Source organism: Gamsiella multidivaricata (genome assembly GCF_025024155.1).
Source record: "Gamsiella multidivaricata strain RSA 2152 chromosome Unknown BC939scaffold_3, whole genome shotgun sequence".
Classification (NCBI taxonomy): Eukaryota; Fungi; Mortierellomycota; class Mortierellomycetes; order Mortierellales; family Mortierellaceae; genus Gamsiella; species Gamsiella multidivaricata.
In genome coordinates this window covers 611,344-635,938 of record NW_026251711.1, presented here as the reverse complement: position 1 = coordinate 635,938, position 24,595 = coordinate 611,344, and the positions used below count along the sequence as shown (strand labels likewise).

Genomic DNA, 24,595 nt, shown 5'->3' with positions numbered 1-24,595 from the left:
CGCACGAAAAAAAAATAAAAAAAAAAAAGAATTAGAGGAAAAAGACTAGACTACATTTCCGTGGAAGGGTGTAAATCGGAAGGGGAGATCGTCCGTCGTTAAGAGACCATTAATTAAGTTGTACAAACAATGGGGGAAGGGTACATAGTAAAGCACACATGGGATGGGGAAAGTAAACAGCACAGAAAAAAAAAAGTAACAAAAAAAAAACTACAACCAAAAAAAAAGAAGAAAAAACAAGGAAGGGGCTCCGACGAAACTCGATTTTTTTTTTTTTTTTTTAAGCAGCAGTGACCTTCGTGGCATTACCACCACTTGCACCTACGGCCACAGTCGCAACCACGGCCACGGCTCCCGCTCCACAAGAGCTCGCCACCGCCTGCATGCGACCGGAAGTCCGGCGCAAGATCCTCGTGGACTGTCTTGTCGGATGCCGCGTCAGAAGCGAGGGTGAGAGGATGCCCGCATCCTCATCTTGACCCTCGACCTCATCCAGCTGCGATTTCGTCCCCGACGACGCACCCGACTTGCTTGTCTTCATCGCCCCTTCCACATCCACTACGACCACATCTGGGACCTTGTTGCCCACCATCACCGTTTTTACATCGTTATCGATATTCGTCCTGCACCGCTTTGACGGCTCCATCTCAAACCGCCCTTCCTCTCCCTGCTGCTGCTGTTGTTGATTATTGCCATCATCGAGACGATTCTCCTGCAAAGAGAGACTTCGTTTCTGATGTGCACATTGATGATGATGATGGTGATGATGCTGCTGGCTCTCCGAGATCGGTGGTGGGGTCCTCGGCGAGGGTGGCGAAGATTCTGGGCTAGAACAGGACGATGACGATGATGATGACGAGGGACAGGCATCGTCGTCGCTGACTTTGCGGCGCTTGGACGATGAGGTCACGGCTAGGCTGGTGCTCTCCTCCGCGGACGGGGCCATGATATCGTGCAGACGGCTCGACAAAGAATCGGCCTCGGACTGGGCCCGAGAACGACGGGTCTGTGGTCGGGAAGAAGCACGGCGACCGACAGTGGAGCTCTTTGGCCGGCGAGGGGAGCGTGTGCCCTTGGAGAACGACGAGGTCGAAGGTGAGGGGTCCATGCTCACATCCTGAGAGTCGCACTGACGATCAGGCGAGGACACTGAAACGATAGATGCAGCGGTAGCAGCGGCAGAAACAGCCGAGTGTTCTTCTTCTTCTTCTTCCGCGTCAAACTGAGAAAGCGGTGGTGGGCTCAACATGTCACAATCCTCATCCCAAGAATCCTTCTTTGGTTGTGGTCGGACCCTTGTTTCCAGCTCTTCGGTCGACCCCGCCTTCGAAGCTGAAACTGACGAAACCACAGTACTGACCACAAAGGATTCCACAGGTCTAGACTCCATACCCGATCCCAAAGACTCCACGCTCGTGCCCGCACATTCCAAAGAAGGAATATCGGTCGTCTGGATGTTCACAAGAACTGCCGTCGTCATCGAATCCTGCTGCAACGGTGTTGTGGCAATATCCATCGACGTCAGTGGCAAAGTTGATCCTGAAGGAACAGGACCCACTAGCTGGGACTGGATCGTACCGTACGACTGCTGCTCCTCTGGTGGCTGTTGTGGGTCCTCCATACTCGTCTCTGACTGCACAGTCTCTACCGCGGAGAGCTCAGGCGCCATCGGCGCTATGGGTTGGATCGGGAACTGACCAGAAAGTGCGTCCATGATCTCCTTAGTCGTCAATGGGATCGTCTGCTGCTGCTGTTGTTGTTGTTGTTGTTGTTGTTGTTGTTGAGGTTGCTCACCATGCGCCAGGGATCCAGCTTCAACTCCAGCTCCAACTCCAACTGGATACGCGCCCACACCCATTGTGAATGAAGATGCTACAGCCGTCAGCATCTCCTCCGGGTGGGGAATCCCTGCCGGCGTTCCTTCACCTGCCGAGGACGAGGTGATCGTGATCGAAGAGGGCATGGTCGCGTCAATAACAGAGTACGCCGATGCGGGATCCTGGGACGGAAGAACGCTTGGCGATGGTGAGGTGACCGTAAAAGATGAAGAGGCCATAGTCGTTGCACTCGTCGACAACAGCTGTGAGAGTGGCTCGTTCGGGTTGGCTGCCATCAGCAACTCATAGTACGTCGGTTGAGGAAGCGCGGAAACTGTTGCCAGTGACTGCTGAGGAGACATCGGAGATGCAGATGGTGAGGATGGTATGGATGAGAGCGAGAGATCCTGGGAATCGAATTCGTTTCCATAAGATACTAGGGGAATTGACGATATTGGCTGATGTTGATGTTGATGTTGCTGAGGATGTCCAAGGCCAAACATGCCCTGGTCTGTCTCTGGTGAGGCTGAACTTGAACCCGAGGCGGCGGTAGGTACTGACGAGGGGGAGGGACCCATGCTGCAGAGCAGGATGTCAAGCGATAGTGCAGAGGCCATCTGGCTGGGGCCCAATGATGGTTCCTGCTCCCATTCATATCCTACAGATGGTGATGAAGACATGTCCTGCGCGAGTAATTGTTGCTGCTGCTGCTGCTGTTGTTGTTGTTGTTGTTGTTGTTGTTGTTGTTGTTGTTGCTCCTGCTGTTGTTGCTGCTGTTGCTGCTGCTGTTGCTGTTGCTGAAGGCGCTGTTGGTGCTGTTGCTGGAGTTGGTATTGGTGATGGTGATGCATGTATCCGGCCATGATAGGTCGCATGAAGACCTGCATTCTGATTTGATGCAACATGCTGTTGGGCACCATACAAAAATAAAAGAATATGTGTGTGGGGGAGGGAGGGGGTGGCAGAAAGAATGTGAAACGGTTAGAGTCCATCGATTATTCCATCAATTAATACGAGACGCAGCCAATAATTGATTGAGGGCGGTCAATGCACAGCAATTAGTAAAAAGCAAAAGCACAGGAACGAGAACATGCCACGGGGAATGTCTTTTTACAATATACATGTATATTAATATATAGACATGTATCAAATATATGATGATGATGATGATGATGATGGTGAGATATCAACTGCAGTATAGGAACCATGCAGAGAACAACAACAACATCAACAAACAACCAACAGGGCAACAACGTTGCGATACTTTATTATATATTCACACGAAAGGGGACACACAGCTTTGTCATACACAGCACTTTAAAGCCGGCATTTATAGCCACACACAGGAACACAACACACACACACACACACACACACACACACACACATGCACACACAGCCATCCCATACAACAAAACGGCCGATAGCAACACAGCACAGAAAACAGGGGGAAAAAACAACAAGGACAGAAATCAAAGGCGCAAATCGCTTACCAGGAGAGCTGCACTTGACGCAGCAATGACTGGTGGCGACCAGACGAGGCCTGCTGCAGCTTAAGGATGCAAAGGTCCGCGAGGTGCTCTGTCAGGTGTGGGTCCACATATTCCCGACGCTGCTGTGAATAGTAGATATCCATGAGACTACTGTTGCTCGCAATGCTCACGGTAGGGTCTGAGGATGATGGTGCTGAGGCAAATGCTTCGTTGTCGTCTACCGACAAGGAAGGCGACCAATCCATGGAAGATGTGTGAAGAACAAGAAGTGAAAGGAGGGTATTTTAACAAAACAAAGGAAAATATGAAGAGAGAAGAGAAGAGAGAAGAGAAGGGACGGCAGTTGTCTTGTGTAGACAGAGATATTAACGGTCCGGGAGGGCGGATATCGATATCGGTTTTGCAAAGGGCGGTCGGGGATGGGGTATGAATGTGGGCTGAGCAATAGTATGTCAGTAGGTGATAGACATGAAGGACGACAGCGGGTCCCGTAAGCTCAGGAAGAGAGTAAGGATACGAAATGTGAGTGGCTGTGGTAGCGGGTCGTTGAGGTGTCGCTCGAGGACTGCAACGGACAGCCAGAGGGAGAGGGGAAGGGGGAGGGGAAGAGGAGGGGGAAGGAGGTGCGTGTGGGTGTTGGGTGCCGGAGGGAGTGGTTGAGAGATGGATGGATGGATGGATGGATGGATGGATGGATGTTGTTCGTGGCGGGATGAGTATATGTGAAGACGGGTAAATGATGTAAGTTCGAGTGTGCGGCAGTAAAGGGGGGAGAGAGAGAGAGAGAGAGAGAGAGAGAGAGAGAGAGAGAGAGAGAGAGAGAGAGAGAGAGAGAGAGAGAGAGAGAGAGAGAGAGAGAGAGAGAGAGAGAGAGAGAGAGAGAGAGAGAGAGAGAGAGAGAGAGAGGAGAGAGAGAGAGAGAGAGAGAGAGAGAGAGAGAGAGAGAGAGAGAGAGAGAGAGAGAGAGAGAGAGAGAGAGAGAGAGAGAGAGAGAGAGAGAGAGAGAGAGAGAGAGAGAGAGAGAGAGAGAGAGAGAGAGAGAGAGAGAGAGAGGAGAGAGAGAGAGAGAGACAGGGTATTGGGTCGGCTGAGTGGGGGCGACAGCGGCAGCGGCAGTGGCGGTGATGGGAAATAGCTGTCGGAGGGGGATGGACGGCGACGACGCGGCTGAAGAGCAGAGGGGGACAGGAAAACGAAAGATGGGGATGGAGCGGAATGAAAGAGATCGGAAGGAGGAGGGGAGCAAAAAAAAAAAAGGAGTGTGCGAGTGACAGAGAGGGAAAGTGAGAGAGTGGAAGCGAGTGTGAGAATGAGTGAAATAATAAAGACGGAGACGGGGGAGGGAGGCCAGGAAAAATAAAAAATATACTGCGCTCTTTTTCGTAAGTGTCGGCTGCCCTCCTCCCTCTGCTACTGACAGCCAAATTTTCATCTGACTCGCCCGAATTGGCGACAGGCGGACGGGGGCAAAGAGGAGGCAAAAAAAATAGCCCTGCTTAGGGCTCCTCTTCTACTCAGCTCACAGAAACATGCACAGCTATCCCAACAGGCAGCATTGCCCTCTCCTTCGACGCAGACACAACTTGGGTAAACGAACTGATCCTCGACTGCTGCAAGCACACACACACCGGACTGAGGCCAAGACCAATCAGAACCTATTCGACCTAGCCGGGGAAAATTGAAATGTCCACACCACTTCGATCTTACTGGCTGTCTTTTTATACGTCCCCTTTTCGTTTATTCCTTGCCCAATGACTCGAAAGAAGCTATGTTATCCACCACCCTATTTCCAGCATCCTCCCAGGGCAAGAGGAACGTCTGCAACTATCAATTTGCAGCTCCAGACCATCCCACCCCAAGTTGTAATCAAGTATATTGTGGACCTCCTGAATGCCTCAGAAGTGTCAGTTCGTAATAATAGCTCTTGAATCTGATTGGTTACAGTAACTCTGACGTCACCACTCCCGTCGACTCACGTGTATGGTTATCAGCGCCTGTAGTGCAGAGGATTGTTGCGCTGGAAAGGAGGACAGCGGTGAGAGGAACAGGGAATGTTTGCGCCAGAGACGGAAGTGAGTAAAAAGTCGATCACTTTATTAAAGTTGTGTGTGTGGGGAAAAGGAAAAGGGTCAGCGATGGCCATATCTTTTCCTTATTTTGTAGGTCGCTCTCTCTTTTTTCTCTCGTTTCGCAATTGGAGGGCGGGTCGAATTTATTTTTGGGCCCGATCGACGCGTCCGTGCCATCCAATGGGAGTGCACCAAACCTTCTCCCTCGCATGACATCCGAACCCACACCCTTGCGAAAATGCTTATTTCTCTCGTCCTTTCTAACGTCCAGAATGAGCCATCACTTTTATTTTTACTCCATTCTACATTCGTGTGACTTTATGCAGAAGCAAAGAAATGTGATACGCGTTTGTTATTCTGATATGGGCGATCAACGTCCACAGAGTTTTATTGCTATTTCTTTGGCGAATCAATCGCAAAGCTAATAAAAAAATAAAAATAAAATAAAGGACCAGCCTGTACTGTGCCCCTGCTGAAACAAAGGGAAGAATAAATATTTACGAGGGGATATACAAAGATTCGTGCAAGAGAAGCGCTTCCTCCGCTTTAAGCAGCAGCGCCATTGAAGACCAACTTGTTGGGCGAGCCCTTCAAGTTGCCGGTGATCTTGTTAGGAGTGGCAGTGGCAACCAACTTGTCAAAGACAGACTGGGCAGTGGGCAAGCTGTTGAACGACAAGTAGAGAGCAGCAACACCGACAACGTGGGGGGTGGCCATCGAGGTACCGGAGATGGTGTTCTTGGCATCAGACGATCCGATCCAGGAAGAGGTAATACCAACACCGGGTCCAAAGATCTCAACGCACTTGCCGTACGAAGTGAAGGATGCGACCTTGTCGTTCTTGTCCGAGGCAGCGACAGTGAGGGCGTTGGCGGCACCGGAGGGCGAACCGTTGCAGGCATCGGTCGTGGCACTGTTTCCGGCGGCGACAATCAAAGGAATGTTGGCCTTGAAGAGACGGGCAGCAGCATCATCGATGGCCTTGGACTTTCCGCCACCGAGAGACATGTTCACAACAGACTTTCCGGGAGTGGCCTGAGAGGCAACCCAGTCCATGCCGGCAACGACGCCTGAGGTCGATCCTGAACCGGAGGCATCCAGAACCTTGACACCAACAATGTTGACCTTCTTGGCAATACCATAGCTGGCGCCACCGATAGTTCCGGAGACGTGGGTGCCGTGGCCGTTCTCGTCAGTGTCCTCTGATCCGTCGATGAAGTTGGCGCCGAGAGTGGCACGGCCCTCGAACTCCTCGTGCTCGGCATAGACACCGGTGTCGACGACGTAGGCAGTAATACCCTCACCAGCGGCCTCGTTGTAGAGGTAGGGCTGAGTGAGATCCAAGTCGGTCTGGGAGACACGGGTCAGACCCCAGGATGGAGGGGAGGTCTGAGAGTCCTGGATGGTGAAGATCTGATCTTGCTCGACGTAGGCGACCTCGGGAGCAGCGAGCAGCTCCTTCAAGGCGGCCTGGTTGACGGTGGCGGCAAAACCAGAGATCTTGTTATACTTGCGGTGGATCGAGGGCTTGCGACCACGGCCATTCTGGCGCTTGGCAATATCATCGAACTTGGGCTGGAAGGAGTCGACGGTGTTACCGTCCTTGAGGACAACGATGTAGGAATCTGGGATGGCCTTGCCGCCGTTGTTGAGCAGAGGAGCAGCCTGGACCAGGGCCATGACCGCGGCGATGATGATGGTGTACTTCATTGTGGAATGTGTGTGAGTTTGAGCAGGTAAGAGCCGGTTGGAGCTTGTTGGTTGGTTGGTTGTAGGAGAGTAGAGAGTAGAAGAGAAGAGCTTGATGTGGAATGAGGAAAGAGAAAAAAAAACCGGGGATGGCAGCATGGTATTTATACCTGTCCATTTCATCGTGTTTTTCAGGTTCAGGGTCCCTGTTCTGCTTGGCCAAGCAGCCATACAGGCTGTAGATCAGTAGACTACAGCAGTAAGAGTAGGGGAGGTAAGGGGATGGACAATCGACCGTGATGAGCAATATCATAAGCACGACCAATAAAGGGTTAGGCAAATATGGCGGCGGGCGCATGCGGCCTGCGGGTGCGGTGGTGCCACAGCGGGTGCAGTTATGCAAGCAACAGGATTGTATTGCATTGTCTAATCAGGGGTATGAAGGGTATTTGCCCTGAGAACCAGAGAGGTGGCTGCACACCGAACCCTGTCATAGTCCGAGTCTCATACATATTAAGTGTAAATAAAATAGAGCGAGTCGCAAGGGGAAAGTGGTAATTATGCATGAGATTTCTTTTATTTTCTGCTTAGCATTCGTTGAAATAATAGAAAAATTGCTCACAATTGTTAGAACCGGGTATATAATTCTACGCACCTGTGTTGTTACCAGGGATAGCACTACTGAAATAAATTACATACTCATGCAAATAAGCAAATGTATATCAAACAGAGAAAAAGACCTATTGCCAATCCCTGGCTCTCTCCTGCAACCCTGGCTGTCAGCAAGCAAAAAAAGTCCCCCCTTCCTGGTTACGCTGCGTGTGCTAGTGCAATTAGGGCCCAGCCAATCCCAGGCGCGCGTCGATTCTCAACGCGGCCTAGGACGTATGCCCTGTATTAGATCAAGTTGACCCTTGCATGAGCCCGCATGCGAATAACAATTTATGTCTTTGTTGACACCATTGATAACAAAAACAAACGGAAACAACTTTTCCAAGTCGACAGCTCCAGGCTGACGAGCCTACATCTACAAGAAAAACAAACACCTCATCTCACCCCAACCCGAGACCAGAGGAGGGATGGCGCATGTCTCTGTCCTCGACAAATACGGATGTGCAGATGCTCTGTTTACACTTCTGCGCCCTCCCCTCTTTGTTTTGTTTGCTGGAACTTGCCTCTTTTCCCTTTAGGCATCGTGAGAACAAGTACAAAAGAGGAGTACTGTATACCATGCCGCACGCATAGCTTGCATGTGCCATGGACCAACAAAAAAACAATCCGTACGCAACGCGACGACGACGACTATGCATCGAGAGCGAGGGTTTGCGAACAACGACCAGTCTACAGATCTTAATTCCGATATATTTGGCCTGCGCCTTCGCCTCATCAAAGAGACTGCTCTCCTTAGGAATGAGGACCTTGTAAGAATTAGTCTACATGCCAAAATCACCTACGAGCAAACACGCGCTAGTACCTGCATTAGACGAGCGCACCATTTGGTGCCTTTCTAGCTTTCGTGACCCTTACTACTCTGGCCAGGTACCATCACAAGCATACATGCATAGATCCTTGGAGAGAAAACTGGCATTGTTGAGTTGTCACGCAAAAGCAAGATAACGGATTCAAGCATAATGCGCCTTTATGGCCACGGTTTTTAACTCTAGTATCCATGGAAAGGTACATCAATTCTTTGATACTACGAGTGCAGACCCACGAGCAGCACGACCCACACCCCTCACACACGCGCGAGAAATGGTACCCAAAAGAAGGTATCTCCCCCCCGCCCCCCAATGACTGGATGAAAGGAAAGAGAGAAGGGGGCGCCAAGGCGCGTGATGAGATGCATATCGGAGTAGGGGCTGCATGCACATAGCGAACGGACAGAACCCCATTGGTTGGAGCCAACATCTCCTATCTCCGGCACCTGCAGGTAGACTTTGATTGACCCTTGCGCTGTTCCTGTTCTTGGCTTGTGCCCGCATGCAAAAAAAAAAAAAAAAAAAAAAAAAAAAAGGCTTTGGCGCCCTTTGTGCAGCAGTTTTAGTTTGTGTTGCTGTATGTTTTGCTCACCAGGTCGTTTGATTCGCCTCCCTTGGACGCCGTTTCGATTGCGTGCGCTATGCAAGGGATTCAACTCCGCCCTCCAATGTCGACCGCCCGGATGTGTGCGTCCAGAGCAGATTTCATTTTTTTTTTTTTTTTTTTTTAATAGTTCCTCTGTCATCCTCCTTCAGTCTCGCACGCAGACGATAGGCTGACGCGTTCCTCGGCCGCCGCCCCCTCTCGGCACACACCTCTTTCTCTCTCTCTCTCTCTCTCTTGCTTCCTCTTGCTCTTTTTTGCTCTCTCCTGGTTGCCTCCAGAATGCATTACCCAGGATGCAGAAACGTTGCACAACATAAACGCACGCACTAAACTAGCGTGCACATATGTTAAATGGTATATTCTTTTCAATTGCATACAGTTAAAAAAAAATGATAGCATTTTAACTGATGCAAGGGACGACAGATGCCAGACTATCAAAGTGTCCTCCATAGCTATTGGTTGATCGCGCTTTCACGCGATGGGCGTCCACATTCCTCTCTCTCAGAAAACTCACTTTCACCATGCGAAAACTATAGCAACTATCTGTTCTTATTTTTTTCAAGAAGAAGAAGAAGGATAAGAAGAAGAAAAAACATATCTGTACTGTAGTAGTGGAATGCAATATGAAAAAGACATCTGTTCAGTTGGAATGGAGTTATGCATTGTACAAGGGCAAGTCCAGAAAGTGGGCGTAAACAAAGATAGCTGGCATGTCTCCATGTCAGAAAGCAACACCGGGAGAGAGAGAGGGAGGGGGCGATAGTCTATGTAGCGCAGACGAGGAATGGTTGCAGGCAGGATAGAGTAAACTAGATTAAACTACAGTGGACATGCCATGGATGTTGTCATTGTCAAGCGGAATGATGCGTGTGACCTTCGTCTCACAAGCAGGTGAGCAAAACAAGTAAGGAAGGAATGTACTCCTTTTTTCGTGCGAAAGTTCCCTCGAGCTGATTGGTTGACCATATTTCAACTACATCTTTGTTCCTTCATTAACCTCCTTAACTATTTATACGTGGTCTTTCGATCCTTTGTTAGATGGCAGCGGCAAATGAGGCGCGCCCATCGCTGCATCAAATCTATCATGCGGAAACTGAAGATGAGATCCGGGGGTTGTGGGGTGCGGTTAAAGAACGTATTCTAACTTCCCAAGCCTTTATCAAATATATGGAGAAGCAATGGATCGACGGTCAAAAGTTGCCGAGGTGGACACTCCTGTATACCAAGATGCAAGTACTTCAGAATTGTCGATACCAGTAACTTGGTTGAAGGATGGCACCGCACTCTCAAGCACAACTACATGGAAGGAAAGCGCAACTTATGTGCTGACGACCTAATATATATCCTGCAGGGCATGGTCGACGTCCAGTTCCGTGCAAAGCATTATAAGGCTACGAACTGTCTCGGCGCTCATCGCCTGTCAGACTACGAAAGACGCCGAAAAGCCAAGGCTGATGATATTGGCCCCGAGCTCGCAAAGACATTGATCGACACAACGGAGGCTGCTGATAGCACGACCTTAATTGAGTCCTTCGAGAACCGTCCAAATGTAGAACCGTATGCCGTGAACAACAATGCCAACGTATGGCTTAACAACTGCAGATGCTCAGGCTATATTCTGAAGATATTCGATGGCGTGCCATAGTCCTCTTCTGCATCATGGGCATGGATATCAAAGATGTATCAACTCTCTTGAGCATCTCCCCGTTTAGTATCTTGATACGCCAGCCCCAGGACCATGCCCAGCAGAAAAAAAGGAGCTGAGAACTCGAATAGCGTGAAATCAAATCTTGTATCTCGACAATTTTATTTGAAAGGCACAATAAGTGTCACTTTTAATAAGCATGCCAAACCGTGCCTTCCGTCCTTTTCGATGACTGATAGGCGCTTCGATTAAACCCAATGCTTCTTTGCGCGGCCCTGATGAGATAGACTATTCTTATGCAGCTTTGTTCGATGCTACACACAACTATTACTCCGGCAGACACTAAACAAAACAAAAATTTGTATGAGGAAAATCACAATAGGGGAACACCAAAGAACTTGGACTTGATCTCCTCATAGGATATGTGTCTGGTTCCTGGGTACTCCTGAACCTTATTCATGTGATCGGGTCCTCCTGGTCGGCCACAAATGTAGAATAGACAGTTTGCGAAGAACATTTCAATATAGAAATAGGGTTCGTGGATTGTAGCGCTTATTTGGTTTTTACAAGAACAAAATGTAGAAAGATCCACGTACGAGGAGATTTTGGACGTGAATATGAAAATGACGGCTTTTTTCTTGCTTCCAGATTCCATTTGCATCTTCAACCATGGACAACAATCTCTTTGACATCTTTCTCCAAGAAGAGAATCTACCTTCGGGAGATGACGATAGTATCGACAACGATATCCAGGACGACACTATCTACGATACAAACGAGGATATCGACAGTGATACTGAAGAGGAGGGCCTTGAGGTGGAGGACGCGGAAGTAGTCAATCCACGCAATAACATCAACGACGAAGATGAAGATGAAGATGCGATTTTTCCAATTATATTAGCAGGATATCAATTCCTACGAATGGCGTATGAATACTTCGAAAACAGGCCAAGGAGAAACCTCATATACCCTTTACCAGGCTCAACATCGACGCCTACGATGACGCGACGTGCGGAGGATTATTTCGCTTCCGGGCTGACGAGATTCGAGATATTGCAGTTGCATTGCGGATGCCAGATGTTCTTGTTCTTGATAATGGATCCAGGATTCTTTCCCTTGAGGGTCTCTGTCTCGTTCTTCGTCGCCTTGCCTACCCGTGTCGCTTTATCGAGCTGATACAATTGTTTGGACGATCAGTGGGCATGCTTAGTCGGATCACGACCACTGTGCTTAGGTGGATCTACAATCGATGGGCTGGAGTTCTTTTCCACTGGGACCAGGTAAGACTGTCGCCTGCCAAGCTGGAAGAATTCTCAGCTGCGATTCATGCTGCAGGATCTCCTTTACCTGGTGTTGTGGGTTTTATTGATGGGACTGTAAGACCAATCGCGCGGCCGGTTGAAGGACAAGAATTAGATTACAACGGCCATCACCGTGTGCATGCAATGAAATACCAGGCGGTCACATCTCCGGATGGTATTGTCATTCATCTTTCAGGACCATATCAGGGACGACATCACGATACAGCCATATACAGAACATCAGGATTGCAGCAAACTCTTTATCGTTGGGCCAAGGACACTAACGGGAATCAGTTGTACCTATATGGTGACCCTGGATATCCTATTTCCCCTGTTTTGCAAGTTCCTTATCCAACCCTCGGCATCACTCAACAGCAACAGCGATTCAATGAATGCATGTCTGCGGTCAGAGTTTCAGTTGAGTGGACCTTTGGCCATGTCTTGCAGTATTTTGCATTTTCAGATTACAAAAAGTCCCAGCGCTCTCTTTTATCCCAAGTTCACCTGCACTATATAGCCTCCGTTCTTTTTTCAAACATCCACTCTTGCATTACAGAGATCAATTCATCAGTTGGCCGATTTGGAGTCACGCCTCCAACGCTCGAGGAGTACCTTCATGCTTAAAACAATAAACTATTCGATGCTTTCATTTGTTTAGATACTTCAAGAGGGCCTGCTGAAGAAGCTGATTAGTTTTGTCGAACTCTGCTTTGTCGCCATCAAATCTCCTTTTTCTACGCTTGGGGGTGGGCAGTTCATCGATAACGTTCTTGGTGTGGACACTCTCTGTAGCAGGGTCTGTATCTTGCGCAACAAAACGCACTGCTGCATCTCGTATGTCCAGAGCAGTTGCTTGTAGCTGGTTTTCATCCGCTGTCTGAGCAGCCTGTCGTTGTTTCTCCTCCTCCTCTCTCTTCTCAACGTCCTCTTCAAGTCTGATGAGATTTTCCAGAATCATGTCTTGCTCCGAAGGGGCTGGCTCTGCTGTCCCAGTAGCTCGTCTAGCCGCAGCCTGTGCAGCCTTGTACTCGTCTCGGACTTGCTTGTATCTTCCTTCGCAAAGGGTGCCATTAACATGAAGTAGGTCTGGATTCGATCGAGCCAGGCTTGCGAATGCTTCCCAGGCAGCTCTCTTCTGTCCATATGGGAAAAATGGTGGGTTTGTCTGCATAGCCTGGAGGACGGTGAGAGTGTTCGCTTCGATATTTTTGTGTTTAGGAGTAAGACCACGACACATCACTTTCCTAACTCGCGTGTTTTGGAGAGCGATCCGTGGTGTGGCAGTGTCTGTGATATTGACGATGGGAGTATTTGTAGCGACAGGAGCCGAAGAAGTAGCATCCATGATGACGGTGGTAATAGTGGATATTGTTGGAGGTATAACGAGTTCCTTTTCATGACAGTCTTTTAAAAGAATCTTTTGCCACCAATTTCTACACTGATGACTAATTCTACATTTTGATGGGATAAATGTAGGATCTCTCTACAAGGACGAAATCCAGTCAGATGTGTTTGTAGAGATGTGAATCTTCTTCTACATCGACCTTCTACATCTACATCCACCAGCTTCGCAAACTGTCTATTGTCCAACATCCCCAGTCTGGTAAGCATTCACTTGTGCTATTCGTGCTAGTGCTTGAATTAGTCCCCTACAGCTTGTTTCTTTTTCTTGTGCTTATTTGACTTCATTGTTTCTTGCATTCTACCGCACTATTACATTAACTGTTCCAATCCATGTTTCCACCCATCCCTCAAGATTCCTCGCTCGCGCCGCTTCACCTCCTGGTCCTCCAATTTCTTGTAAGTGTCGTAGCTGGCGACATTTATCAAGTACTGCAGTAGAACAACACTAAATGTGCTTACTTTTTTGCTGCCATTCAAACAGACAAAAAATGGGAGGAGCTTGTTGCAAAGACTGAAGACGACTTCTTTGCACCCGACCCGGTCAATTACACGAGCCTCGTCCGATATCTGAAAGCCGATCGGGTGATTCCAACAACCAGAGGACCACTTGGGGGTCTGCCCTCTTTTATTCCCCGCTCAGGCTTGTCCGAGGGCCGACCGAGTCTGTTGTTCCTTAACTTGCCAGAAGTGTCCGAGAGTCAGGACCCTCCTAGCACTGCCGACAAGGCGCTTAAGAAGATTCATGGACGATCTTTTCCTTTAATGGCCTTTTTTGGTGTTTCCGGATGTGGAAAAACGAGGACGGCTATCGAGATGCTCTGCAAGCAGTGGGGCTTCTATTTCAACGGAAGCAGCACGGACTGGGGTTCTAGAGATCTCCTTCTGCTTCTTACATTGGTTAAAGAAAGGGAGGGATACAAAACTTGTAACTCGGAGACTAACGCTCACGTACACATCTTGGCGCTGGCTCTTATTCTTGCTCGCGTCATGATCTTGCACCACTGTCTCAACATCGCAAAACGCGAAGGACTCACATTTACTTGCAAGCGCTGGATGCTGTTGCAAGTCGGTTTTCACACGATGGGTATCAAGGACCTGTTTGCCAATCTATTCAAATCGATTGCACGTGTGATCCACCTTCACTTCGTCGATATCGAGTTCATCAACACCACGGTTACAGGACGGTTCTCCGATCTGCGCCAGCGCCTTCTGAGCCTCCCCTCAAATACGCCCTTCCAGAAATTTAACTACAAGATCCTTCTTGTGGTTGACGAAGCGCAAAATCTTGACAAGGATGGATTTGGCACCTTCCTCTCACAACAATGGACCTCAGAATCTGATCAAAAAAACACTGCTGCCTCGCACGACGACTATAAGCGACCGGTCCTCTCCCACCTGACCCACAGGTTTTGCCGGATCGCTGCCGACGAGAACGAATTTTGCGTGATATCTTGTGGGACTGATCCCAGTATTTTCGATCCACAGCGGCTAGATGACTCTGCTCCTGTCGCCAAAGGCTGCACAGAACTGCTTGGACCATTTACCGATTTCGGTGGTTGGGAATCGCTCGAACAAGTGCGGAACTATCGCGACCTTGTGCGTCGCTCGCTGCCAAATCAGGAAGCCATGACCATTTTCGACGCACGTGTGCCGGATACATCAACGCCAGAGCTCTTTGACAGCTTTCGCGGACGGTTTCGGCCAATCGTCTTTGCCATTGAGCGTATGATCATACTGAGGTCTAACGACGGCGGAATCAGTTGGAAATCGGCGATCAAAGAAACCGAAGATACGTTGACATCGACAGATTCCCCATATTATGGCAAAGAAAACATCGTCTTCGACATAGAGCGAATGATCGCTCGAGTTGCCTCATTCCCGGCGCGATATACAAAGTACCAGAGCATAAGAGCTACCCTCTAGCTCTTCGTGTTGCATTACTATTTGCATGGGCGTGCATTATATATCAACGAGAAGGAGGCGCCGCTGGTTGAGGCTTCTGTCGGGCGAATTCTGAATATTGGACGAAATACGACGACGATTTTAGATGAGCCGTTTGCACTGCGCGCGGCTTTGAACTACTTCCGCAAATCGGATCCGGACTTCCACAGTGCTCTCTGTAACTTGCTGAATTCTGGACCTTACCCTTCCGTCCATGGGCATATGTGGGAGATGGCAGTGCTTCCTACCCTAGTCCACGTTTTCAACAACAAGGACTTGTCCAAGACAGCCCTGATCCCAGACCCCTCGAAATACGAATTTCTCACGAAAACAGCCAGGATTGTTGGAATGGACGCGCCAACGCGTTGGGGTCGACCATAGGAGCATGACACTAGAGGGGTTTCTGGCGGCCCATATCCAAAATGGTTCACTCAAAGACGGGAGGAGGGTTCCGCCGTTTTACCATCCCGTCGAGAAGATATCAGGACCTGAAATCGTGTTTGTGCTTCATTTCGATGGATGTGGCTATTGTCCCGTGTTTATTCAATTGAAGATGCGGATTTCCATGGACAAAGCGCAAACAAGGGCTGCGCAAACAACGGTCGATTCCGATGCGGTTCAACGTCATCTCGAAAATGATCTCCAGGCGTTTTGTACCCTTACTCCTAAGAGGTTCCTTGGGGTTGTTATTACTTATCCCGCTGAACTGACGAGCTTCCAGGACTCATTTGACAGCTACAGACAAAGCGAGCGACTTCGTGCAGCGCAAGGAGAGCAAACCCTCGAGTGTGTTACACTCAGAATTGACAAGGACAACATACACAGCCTCTTCCCAGCACATCATATGGAAGCACTGGACCGTCTCAAGGGCATAAAGCGAGAGTTGAACCAAGATAGCGATGATCTGGTGGACGAGCAAGTAGCGAAACACCGTGGGCTGATTCATTTTTAGATCCGCCTAGCGTCACATGACTGTGGACAGTGTCGCAACAAAAATGAAATCTTGGTTTCGTGTTACATACATTGGCCGACATGGGAAACACAGCCCTCAGCGCTTGGGGTTCGATCACTGAACAGTCTACCATGAACTTCTCCATCTCTAAACCGCATTCTAAACTTGAGCCAAGCCAGCCACTTGATAATGCGGTATCTATTGCACAGCGCAAAAGCATTAGTTGATTATTTTCTCGTAAAGACTATTCATAAATAAGTATATTCAACGAATAACCATAACTTGATTCAGAGCTGATAATCATATATGCAATAAAGATTCCTCGATGGACTTGACGGTCTTTCAACAAGGATTATAAACAGATATGCGAACGTGTGGTACAGGAGAGTTTCCAGGCGATGCGTCCGCGATAGGTCTCAAAGATTTAGCAGTCTTATGTGTGGAGTCCATGCAAGCTATCAGCCTATTCTCATTCATAATATGTTGAAGGGAGAATAAGTGGCAGCCAACAGAGACGCAGACAGACAGATAGAAGAGAGATTTAGAAGCAGACTTTTCAAAATTTTGGGTTGCGAAAACTCATGGCTGAAGAGGGGAAGCACTGTCGGGTCAAGTGCAGGGGCATTTGCCCATAGTCTTTCATCCATGCTTTGTTCAAACATGTCAGAAACGCACGATCCTAGTGAAGGCCACTTCCTCCCGTGTAGCATCAACCAAGCACTGGAATGCGCATGCAGTCTCGATGAGAAGTCGTGCACGTCCCTCACTGCGTCCCTTTCTTTCACCGCCTCGCTGGTATGATAGTCTACGCCCTCATTCCTTTAATCTCTCACATGCTGGATGTGTGCCATTAATCTTTTTTTGTTTATTAGTCTATCATAGCAGAATGAACTATCACGGCTGCTGTGCAAGTCTAGGCGCATGCAGGTTCAACCACTGCACTGCAGCATCCAGATCCGTCTTCTCGGCCTCCAGGGCCTTGACGCACCATTCAATCGAGTACTTGCCCTTCACGTCCTCCTTCAGCAACTCTGCCATCACCTTCTTCCTCGTCGTGCCCTCATCCACACACAACCAGGTCCTGTGGCTCCCCACACTCGATCCTACCTTGGCCTCCTTCAAGATCTTCATCATCTCCGTCGCCGCTGTGGTCGCATCCATCTCTTGCCCCCGGAATGTGGCACAGTACGGGTTCCTACACCACTTGTTCCCACAACCCGTCATCAGCTGCGAATGATACTTCCTCGCCAATCGCTGCACCAGCTTTTGGTGCTTGGGGTCCTCAGTCGGGATCCAGAAGGGTCCGAAACACAACTGACATAATCCTAGCGCATTAGTCGATTGCACCCGGACGCAATTCTGGTTCGAACAAAGTTGTGGGGTCGCCTGATTCTGCCGCTGGTACTCATGGTTCTGTGCATGGACCCGGACATCCTTGAGCGAGACCATTTGGGAACACTTCTGACACTGGATCGTTCGATCGCCGCAATAGGACTCGTGTGAGGACAAACCGTGCATCCGATCCCGTGCATTGGGCGCAGGACCACCTTGTTGGACGAGCGTGTGGCAGTAACGGCAGATGATGAAGCGATCTGGACATGTTGTCCGACGGTGAAGCGCCAGCTCCGGCAGGGACGGTGATTCAAATGTCTCACAGCTGCATTGGTACCAGCCGTGATAGATCTCCATGTGTTTCTTTTTTTCAGAAATGTGTCCGTGCTATTGAAGATAAAAGAAAGAACCCCAAGGGAGGCAGGTACACAAAATGTGAGTATGCCATTCTCAAATAGCATTGCAAACCCCCCCTCCCCCCCAGCACAGACAATGACCCACAGGCCTCATTTGTGGAGTGACATGATTGTTTCACGCCCTTTTTACCTTGCTACAATGATCGCAGTGGAAATGATTCTGGAATTCTTCCTTCTTCATGACCTCACCACACCGGTCACATTTGACGTTATTGCGCAGACAAAAGTTGCTATGAAGCATCATGGTCCGTTCTGGAATCCATGATCCACAGTTCGAGCACTCTTGGTATCCTGCCGCGCCCTTGTTTGGTACCTCTCCGCCTACGCTTGCGCTTTCTGACACCGACGATGCTGAGGCCATTCCCGAGGATGTGTCCTCATCATGGTACTGTACAAGAATGCTGTACAAGACCTCTCCAGACGAACTCGATGATCCAGAGGTAGTCGAAGGCGCCCGACCGTATACGCCAATGTGAATCGTTTGCGAATCCTGTTGCGTCGCATAATCCTGATCACTCGCTGGGATCGTAATAGTTCGTGCGCCCAACGTCCCGAAATCTGCCCAGATATGATCCTGCAGACCCACAGGTGCCCTTGTCGACACCAGCACATCCAGATCCCCAGGTTCTTGTGCCTCAACAGTGATCCGGATACCCGATTTTCGATTCGGAACGTCAACGGTCCAGCGTTGGTAATCCTCCACAGTTACCTGTCCTTGCGCCTCGCTTCCGATCCGTAATGTCTGTTTATTCGCCATTCCTTTGCCGGCCTTTGATCCTCCATTAGAATATGTGGCATGACCTCCTGTCGTGCTGGCATCATGCATATCCGCATCCAAGGGCTCGATATCGACTTCCAGATCCGTATCCGTAATGCAGACGGCCTCCCCAGGTTCCGGCTTGAGCTCCTCGACCACAAACCCGAACTCCTTCGTGCCCTGATGGACCTTCAGGACCTCGCCTCTTGTCAGTGTTGTATAATTGGATCTTAGGACGGCCTCCAGCAATGCCCGAAAGTCCAGGATCTCCATGTAGTCGGCTGAGAGCGGTCGGAACTTTGCCCAGGTTCCTTTAGGAAGCGCAGCGTATTTGACCATGACCTGATCTCCTGGAGAGAGCAACAAGGAGCTCATCATCCAATCTGGTAGGCGGACCTGTCCATCCTCGGCCGAAAACTCTTTGACACCACCATGGGTGAGTAGCCGGTTGGCAGGGTTGCGGATCTGGAAGGTAAGGGGCGAGGGCAACTCCTGGGGTTTCCGGGATTCATATGGGTTGTAGTTTTGGCTCGGATGGTTCTCCCAGGAGGTTGGATCGTAGGTTGGATCAAATTGAGGTAGTGGGGGTGGGGGTGCCTCTGCGTGGGCCTTTATGATGGATTCAAGCGCAGACTGCGGGAGGATGATCTTGTCGCCTTTTGAGGTCGCTGTGGGAGGGCCAACGGTGAATGTGGACGACCAGATGAATGACATTAGGTGGGGTAGTGTTCGTAGGAATGTAATTGTATGGTGATGTCAAGAGGGGAGATTAAGAAGAGCTGAAGGAGCTGTGGGGTGTTCATTCTGTCTTTTTAATGGAGCGAAGTGCGTGCATGCGATGTTACGCAAGTGCTGGGAAAAAGAAGCGCAAAGATCATTCTGCGGTCACACACATCGCCACCAAATTTCGATTTGTCAGGCACCACTGCACAGCGAGACTCAGCACTTTTTGAGGACGGCCTCTCTTTACTGAAGCACACCTCCTTCTCACTCTCTCTCTACTCTGAAAGGACAACCACGACGGAAAAAAGATCCTAGCCGACATGGACGTGAGCACGCCAGCCATCCTACTACGCTCCATTCGTGCCCTCGGGGGCTTGCCACCCATCCAACCGGTGCAACAGGTACTCGATCTCGACCTCCTTCGTCAACGGGATCACGAAGCGCTCATACAGATCCACGACCACATCCGCCCGAATCTTCTGGTTCTGCTGTAGCTTCTGGTCCTCGCGCCCACTGTCCTCCAGCACGATCTCGCCGCTCTCCGTGATATCATGTCCGTAGATCATGGCCTTGCGCCTTAATCTCCTCAACAGCGCAGCCTCCACAGTCCTGTTCGTGAGCAGCTCCATGATCCCCTCCCGATCCTTGGCCTTGATCAGTCGGATGTACGTACTCTGCTCCTTTGGATCCATGAACTTTGCCTCTGCAATGAACTTGCCTACAACACAACCGCGCCGTACCAAAAAAAAAAAAAAAAAAAAAAAAAAAAAAAAAAAAGTCAATTATCGGATTAAAAATTCACTAAAGGCACTTTGGATACCCTTGTTTCTTCCTTTCTCTCTTTTTTGTTACCATAGTGAATACGCTTGCTCAGTGCCTGCAAACACTCGACATCCCGCGTCGCCGAGGAACCATAGTTCAGATCATCGCCCTCCGCACAGATCTTGGGGACGATATCCTGGAGGTATCGGTCCATGATATCACTGTTCACATTGATGTTGTTCCGGTGCAAAATCTTTGGGAATTCCAGTGTCGGCAGGATCGGCTCTGGCAATGGAGCAGTGAACGGGTATTCGTCCGGAGATGTGTATCGACGGACCCGAGCTGTTTAGAAAAAAAAAAAAACAATCAAGAAGGGGGAAGCGGGATGAGTACAGCTCGTTCCCTGTACCTGGATTATTTTTTTTTCGCTTTTTTTTCTCCACATGTGAAATGTTAACATCTTGGACCCACGTACCGTGAACCTTCTCCATCTCATGCAAGAAATAACCAAGGAACGACCCCTTGTATCCATCATCGTATTCGTACATTCCAGGCTTGTAGGTACATTCGTTCCGCGCAAACTGAGCGCGTTCAATCAGGGCTAAAAAAAAAAAAAAAAAAAAAAAAAGAATAAAAAGACGACATCGGATCGCGGTTAGTTTTTCAACAGGATACATATAGACAGGTTACACATGAAGAGAAAAATAAAATTGAAATGCAAGGGGCAGAATGCACCGGAAGGAATGCAATGAGACATGCCACACTTACCAAAGATGATGGTGTCTTCGAGGCGAATCAGGACATCACGAAGCTGTTCACAAGAACGAAGGACACAAGTCAGTGCACAGTGTCTTTTCATTTTTTCATTTTTTTTTTTTTATCGCTCCAATTGCTCTCCGGACATCGTACCGTGGCGAGACTGAGGGCGTCGTCCTTCTTGAGCAGATTCATGCTGATGGTATTGTTACTGTTGGCGGAGGGTTGTTTGGGAGGGCAGGTGAGGCGGACACGGGTCGATGGCAGCGGCTGCAATGGTTCAGCAGGTATGGGGAGACAAAGAAAGAGAAGGAGGAGAAGAAGGATGGAGGATAACAACGGCGGCCCCAGGTCGTTTTTACGTTCAAATTGGCGTTTGGTTTGAGTCATCGCTGGTTAAGGTTGATAAGGTAGACAGGCAATTCGCATGAGGATGAGCAAAGACGAAAGTATCACTTTCAACCATTTCTCGTACTTCGTCTCCTTTTTATTACATCAAACACATATTATAAATATAAAAGATAAAATAATCTTCATCCTTGCCTTTTGACGCTACTGTCTCCCAGATATCCAGGGCATCCCTCTCCCTGCATCAAGGCCTGCTTTCCTCCCGTCCGTCCCCTCCTACTCCCTCAGCAGCGATCCGACAACATGGCTGACCTTCATGTTCTTCAGGTCCGTGTACGTTTGGCCCGTGCCCACAAACAAAATCGGCTGTCCTGTCGTGTAGGTCATCGACAGCGCTGCTCCGACCTTGTCGTCGATCGTATCGAACTTGGTCAGGATCATCCCGTCAATATGGCGAGGGTTCGCCAATCCTGAAAAGTCCTTTAATGCCGCATTGAACTTTGTCAACTGATCCACCGCCTCGTTGCCAACCAATGCCTCGCCCACGAAAATGATCTTGTCTGGGTTATTCACTGTCACCAGCTAAAAGGGGTGGGTATGGATCCATGTGGACTTGTTAGTAACTGACATCCAAGCATGCAAAAGAGAGATGGGCATGCACATCTAAAAGATCACACGCGATCGACAAAAAGCAAATACCTTGGCAAGTGCACGCATCAATGGATCGTTGTCCTGCATCCGTCCTGCAGTATCAATCAAGACCACATCATGCCCTGTCAGTTTTGCGGAAGAAATCGCCTCCTTTGCGATTGCTGCAGAGTCCTTGCCATAGCCCTTCTCGTACAGATCCACAACAGCGTTCTGTTCCAGTGCCTTCAGGTTGCGGACATGGACTCGAAGCTGCTCCACTGCTCCAGATCGGAAGGTATCGCAGGCTGCAATTAGAACCTTTAGGTTGTTCTGCAGGAGCCAGAATGCGGTCTTGGACAGGTTGGTTGATTTGCCAACGCCGTTGACGCCGATGAACACAATCGTATACGGTCGCTTCTCGGACTGTGCCTGAGCAATGTCGCGCAGCAAGTCAACAGAAGTCTTTGGTGTCAGGATGCGCTTCAGTGCCAATTCCATATTCTGTTTCACGTGCGTTTGTACATCTAGTTTGATACAGGCGACGATGAGAGATGGTTAATAGGGATCTCCAATGGGATGCTCAGTTAGCTGAAGGCAAGGATAAAAAAGTCGCGCCACGCCTTTTCTTACTCTTGAAGCTGCCCAATGTCTGACCGATCAATCCCTTGGCAACAGAATCGCAAAGATGCTGGGCGATATCTGCGGCGACGTTCTTGTTGATCAAATGCTCCTTCATCTTGTTCATGATGGGCCCCAGACTCTCTGCAGTCATCTCCTTCTGACCAGTCATGTTCTTGAAGAACGACATGAGACCCGTTGAGGCTGCAGTGGGCTTTTTGGCCTGGAGAGATCGTGCTGAAATCTTGGTATACTCCTCGTCTGATTCGTTCGAGCTGTAGCTGTCCTCATCGCTCGCTTCCAGGTCTGCGACATTGTATGTGCCATCCTTGCCATGTTGTCCCATTCCCCTTTGATCCACCTAACGAAAATCCGGCAACGCCAAACGAGGATAAAAATTGGTTATTGTAAATGCAAATCCTTGTAAACCAATTGATGCCATAAAAAAAATCAGTTTTTATACCTTCGCTCACACCCCACACCTTACTTACCAAGTGATCCGCATTGACAACGTCTGCTACATCCGAATTGCTGTAATCCAGACTTTTGGCGTCCTTGGCAGAGATCTTGCCGTCCCATTTGCGTCCCTCCTTGAGGTTCTTCTTTTTAAGATCGCCATCTGATCCGATGACGGGGGATGCGATCGGTGACTTGGCACCCTTGCCTTTCCGTCCACCCATCCTAGGCGATGCTGTCTTTCTCCTGAGCATCTCGACGTTCTTGTGGAATTCTTCCTCGTCCAACAGTGGCGATTTTGCACTTTCCTTCGTGTCGTCTGCAAACCATGATAAAAAAAAAAAAAAAAAAAGATAATATCTGTGTCAACCGGATTCTGTAGGTGTACAGTACATGTGAACATAGAAGAGAAGAAAAGGAAAGCCGAAAGCCGAAAAAACGTCTAGTGCTTACCTGGCTTTGCCTTGGAATATGCCAACGTGTTTGCATATCCGACGGTTTCCTCAAATCTGCGTGGCTGTCTTGATTTCTTGGACTAAATGATGTTTTCCCGAGAAGAACCATGTCGCTGTTTGTTAGGAGAGGGGAGGAGCCGTATATTCCTTTCGCTTCGCTTTGCTTCCTCGTAATGAGGTTAACAATGGTCGATTTCCCGATCCATTTCCTTACCAACACATCCTGATCTTCAACGGTCTGCAGCAGGGCCTCAAACCGTACGTCCCAGTCCTTGAGCTGTGGGATCCCACTGGGTTTGCGCAATATCCTCTCGCCGTAGAGATCACTGAACTGTGTGCTGGCTACCTTCAACAATGTGTCGATATATGTCAATCCAAGTGCCTTTGGGTACATGGCCTAAGTTTTTTTTTTTAAAAAGAAAAATAATTACGGCGAACAGGTTTAGTTCGTGTGTCGTCCCTTTTTTTGTTTCTTTTTTTCCACGACCGCAAAACCTTCGCGGCGATTGAGTGATGGATGACGCACCACAAAGACGAGGTCGAGATCGTTGACAAAGGTCCACTTGAGTGCATAGTTGTCCTTGTAGTAGATCTGTGTTGATGAGCGCTCCTCGATGAGGACGTCCTGGATGAGGGTGTTGATGGGCGCGGACGGAGTGGGGCCGTAGGCCTTTGACCACAGCACCAGTCCGCCCTTGGTGGCGATCGTGAAGAGGTCGAGCATGCCTGTTTGTTGTTCGTGTGTCTGTTTCGAGGCCCGAGAATAAGGCGGCTGATAGTAGTTGTAGTTGTAGTTGCTGCAGTAGGGGGAAGAGGAAGAGGAAGAGGAAGAGGAAGAAGAGGAAGAGGAGGTATCCGCTGAGGAGGAGGAAAGAAGGAAGTGGATGGAAGGACGGGCGAGGGGGACGGTCAAGCGCAAAGATCGTCTTTAAGGTTGAGTGTGGAG

General features: G+C 49.2%; 9 protein-coding genes across 9 annotated transcripts; 3 read left to right on the top strand and 6 right to left on the bottom strand.

Annotated features, from left to right (window-relative positions):
- Positions 1-6: 6 nt before the first annotated feature.
- BC939DRAFT_436559 (uncharacterized protein) lies at positions 7-2,572 on the bottom strand. Its single transcript, XM_051553594.1, has one exon. The coding sequence runs from the start codon at positions 2,495-2,497 to the stop codon at positions 281-283; it is 2,217 nt and encodes a 738-aa protein (XP_051417264.1). The 5' UTR covers positions 2,498-2,572; the 3' UTR covers positions 7-280.
- A 339-nt stretch (positions 2,573-2,911) lies between these two features.
- On the top strand, positions 2,912-3,415 carry BC939DRAFT_149966 (uncharacterized protein). Its single transcript, XM_051550214.1, has one exon. The coding sequence runs from the start codon at positions 3,024-3,026 to the stop codon at positions 3,372-3,374; it is 351 nt and encodes a 116-aa protein (XP_051417263.1). The 5' UTR covers positions 2,912-3,023; the 3' UTR covers positions 3,375-3,415.
- Positions 3,416-5,768: 2,353 nt separating this feature from the next.
- BC939DRAFT_418851 (putative subtilase-family protease) lies at positions 5,769-7,188 on the bottom strand. The gene has a single exon (XM_051553043.1). It carries the CDS (start codon positions 7,087-7,089, stop codon positions 5,926-5,928), a length of 1,164 nt encoding a protein of 387 aa, XP_051417262.1. The 5' UTR covers positions 7,090-7,188; the 3' UTR covers positions 5,769-5,925.
- Positions 7,189-12,721: 5,533 nt separating this feature from the next.
- On the bottom strand, positions 12,722-13,584 carry BC939DRAFT_436550 (uncharacterized protein). The gene has a single exon (XM_051553593.1). It carries the CDS (start codon positions 13,442-13,444, stop codon positions 12,746-12,748), a length of 699 nt encoding a protein of 232 aa, XP_051417261.1. The 5' UTR covers positions 13,445-13,584; the 3' UTR covers positions 12,722-12,745.
- Positions 13,585-13,833: 249 nt separating this feature from the next.
- Positions 13,834-15,426, top strand: BC939DRAFT_472874 (uncharacterized protein; the record flags this gene model as incomplete). The annotated part of the gene is made up of 2 exons (XM_051558309.1): positions 13,834-13,899; positions 13,942-15,426. The coding sequence occupies 2 exons, from the start codon at positions 13,834-13,836 to the stop codon at positions 15,424-15,426; spliced, it is 1,551 nt and encodes a 516-aa protein (XP_051417260.1).
- A 403-nt stretch (positions 15,427-15,829) lies between these two features.
- On the top strand, positions 15,830-16,396 carry BC939DRAFT_472873 (uncharacterized protein; the record flags this gene model as incomplete). Its single annotated transcript, XM_051558308.1, has 1 exon — positions 15,830-16,396. One exon carries the CDS (start codon positions 15,830-15,832, stop codon positions 16,394-16,396), a length of 567 nt encoding a protein of 188 aa, XP_051417259.1.
- An 894-nt stretch (positions 16,397-17,290) lies between these two features.
- BC939DRAFT_472872 (ubiquitin fusion degradation protein UFD1-domain-containing protein) lies at positions 17,291-19,615 on the bottom strand (the record flags this gene model as incomplete). Its single annotated transcript, XM_051558307.1, has 3 exons — positions 17,291-17,455; positions 17,504-17,755; positions 18,275-19,615. The coding sequence occupies 3 exons, from the start codon at positions 19,613-19,615 to the stop codon at positions 17,291-17,293; spliced, it is 1,758 nt and encodes a 585-aa protein (XP_051417258.1).
- Positions 19,616-19,971: 356 nt separating this feature from the next.
- BC939DRAFT_391697 (chorismate mutase) lies at positions 19,972-21,245 on the bottom strand (the record flags this gene model as incomplete). The annotated part of the gene is made up of 4 exons (XM_051551976.1): positions 19,972-20,342; positions 20,477-20,728; positions 20,862-20,987; positions 21,149-21,245. 4 exons carry the CDS (start codon positions 21,243-21,245, stop codon positions 19,972-19,974), a joined length of 846 nt encoding a protein of 281 aa, XP_051417257.1.
- Positions 21,246-21,766: 521 nt separating this feature from the next.
- BC939DRAFT_391672 (SRP54-type protein) lies at positions 21,767-24,373 on the bottom strand (the record flags this gene model as incomplete). Its single annotated transcript, XM_051551974.1, has 7 exons — positions 21,767-22,072; positions 22,190-22,644; positions 22,751-23,099; positions 23,212-23,513; positions 23,648-23,723; positions 23,864-24,046; positions 24,176-24,373. 7 exons carry the CDS (start codon positions 24,371-24,373, stop codon positions 21,767-21,769), a joined length of 1,869 nt encoding a protein of 622 aa, XP_051417256.1.
- Between the last annotated feature and the right edge of the window lie 222 nt (positions 24,374-24,595).

Coding starts and splice junctions, on each gene's coding strand:
- BC939DRAFT_149966 (XM_051550214.1), top strand. CDS start 3,024: ATGCAGAGAACAACAACAACATCAACAAACAACCAACAGGGCAACAAC.
- BC939DRAFT_418851 (XM_051553043.1), bottom strand. CDS start 7,089: ATGAAGTACACCATCATCATCGCCGCGGTCATGGCCCTGGTCCAGGCT.
- BC939DRAFT_436559 (XM_051553594.1), bottom strand. CDS start 2,497: ATGTCTTCATCACCATCTGTAGGATATGAATGGGAGCAGGAACCATCA.
- BC939DRAFT_436550 (XM_051553593.1), bottom strand. CDS start 13,444: ATGGATGCTACTTCTTCGGCTCCTGTCGCTACAAATACTCCCATCGTC.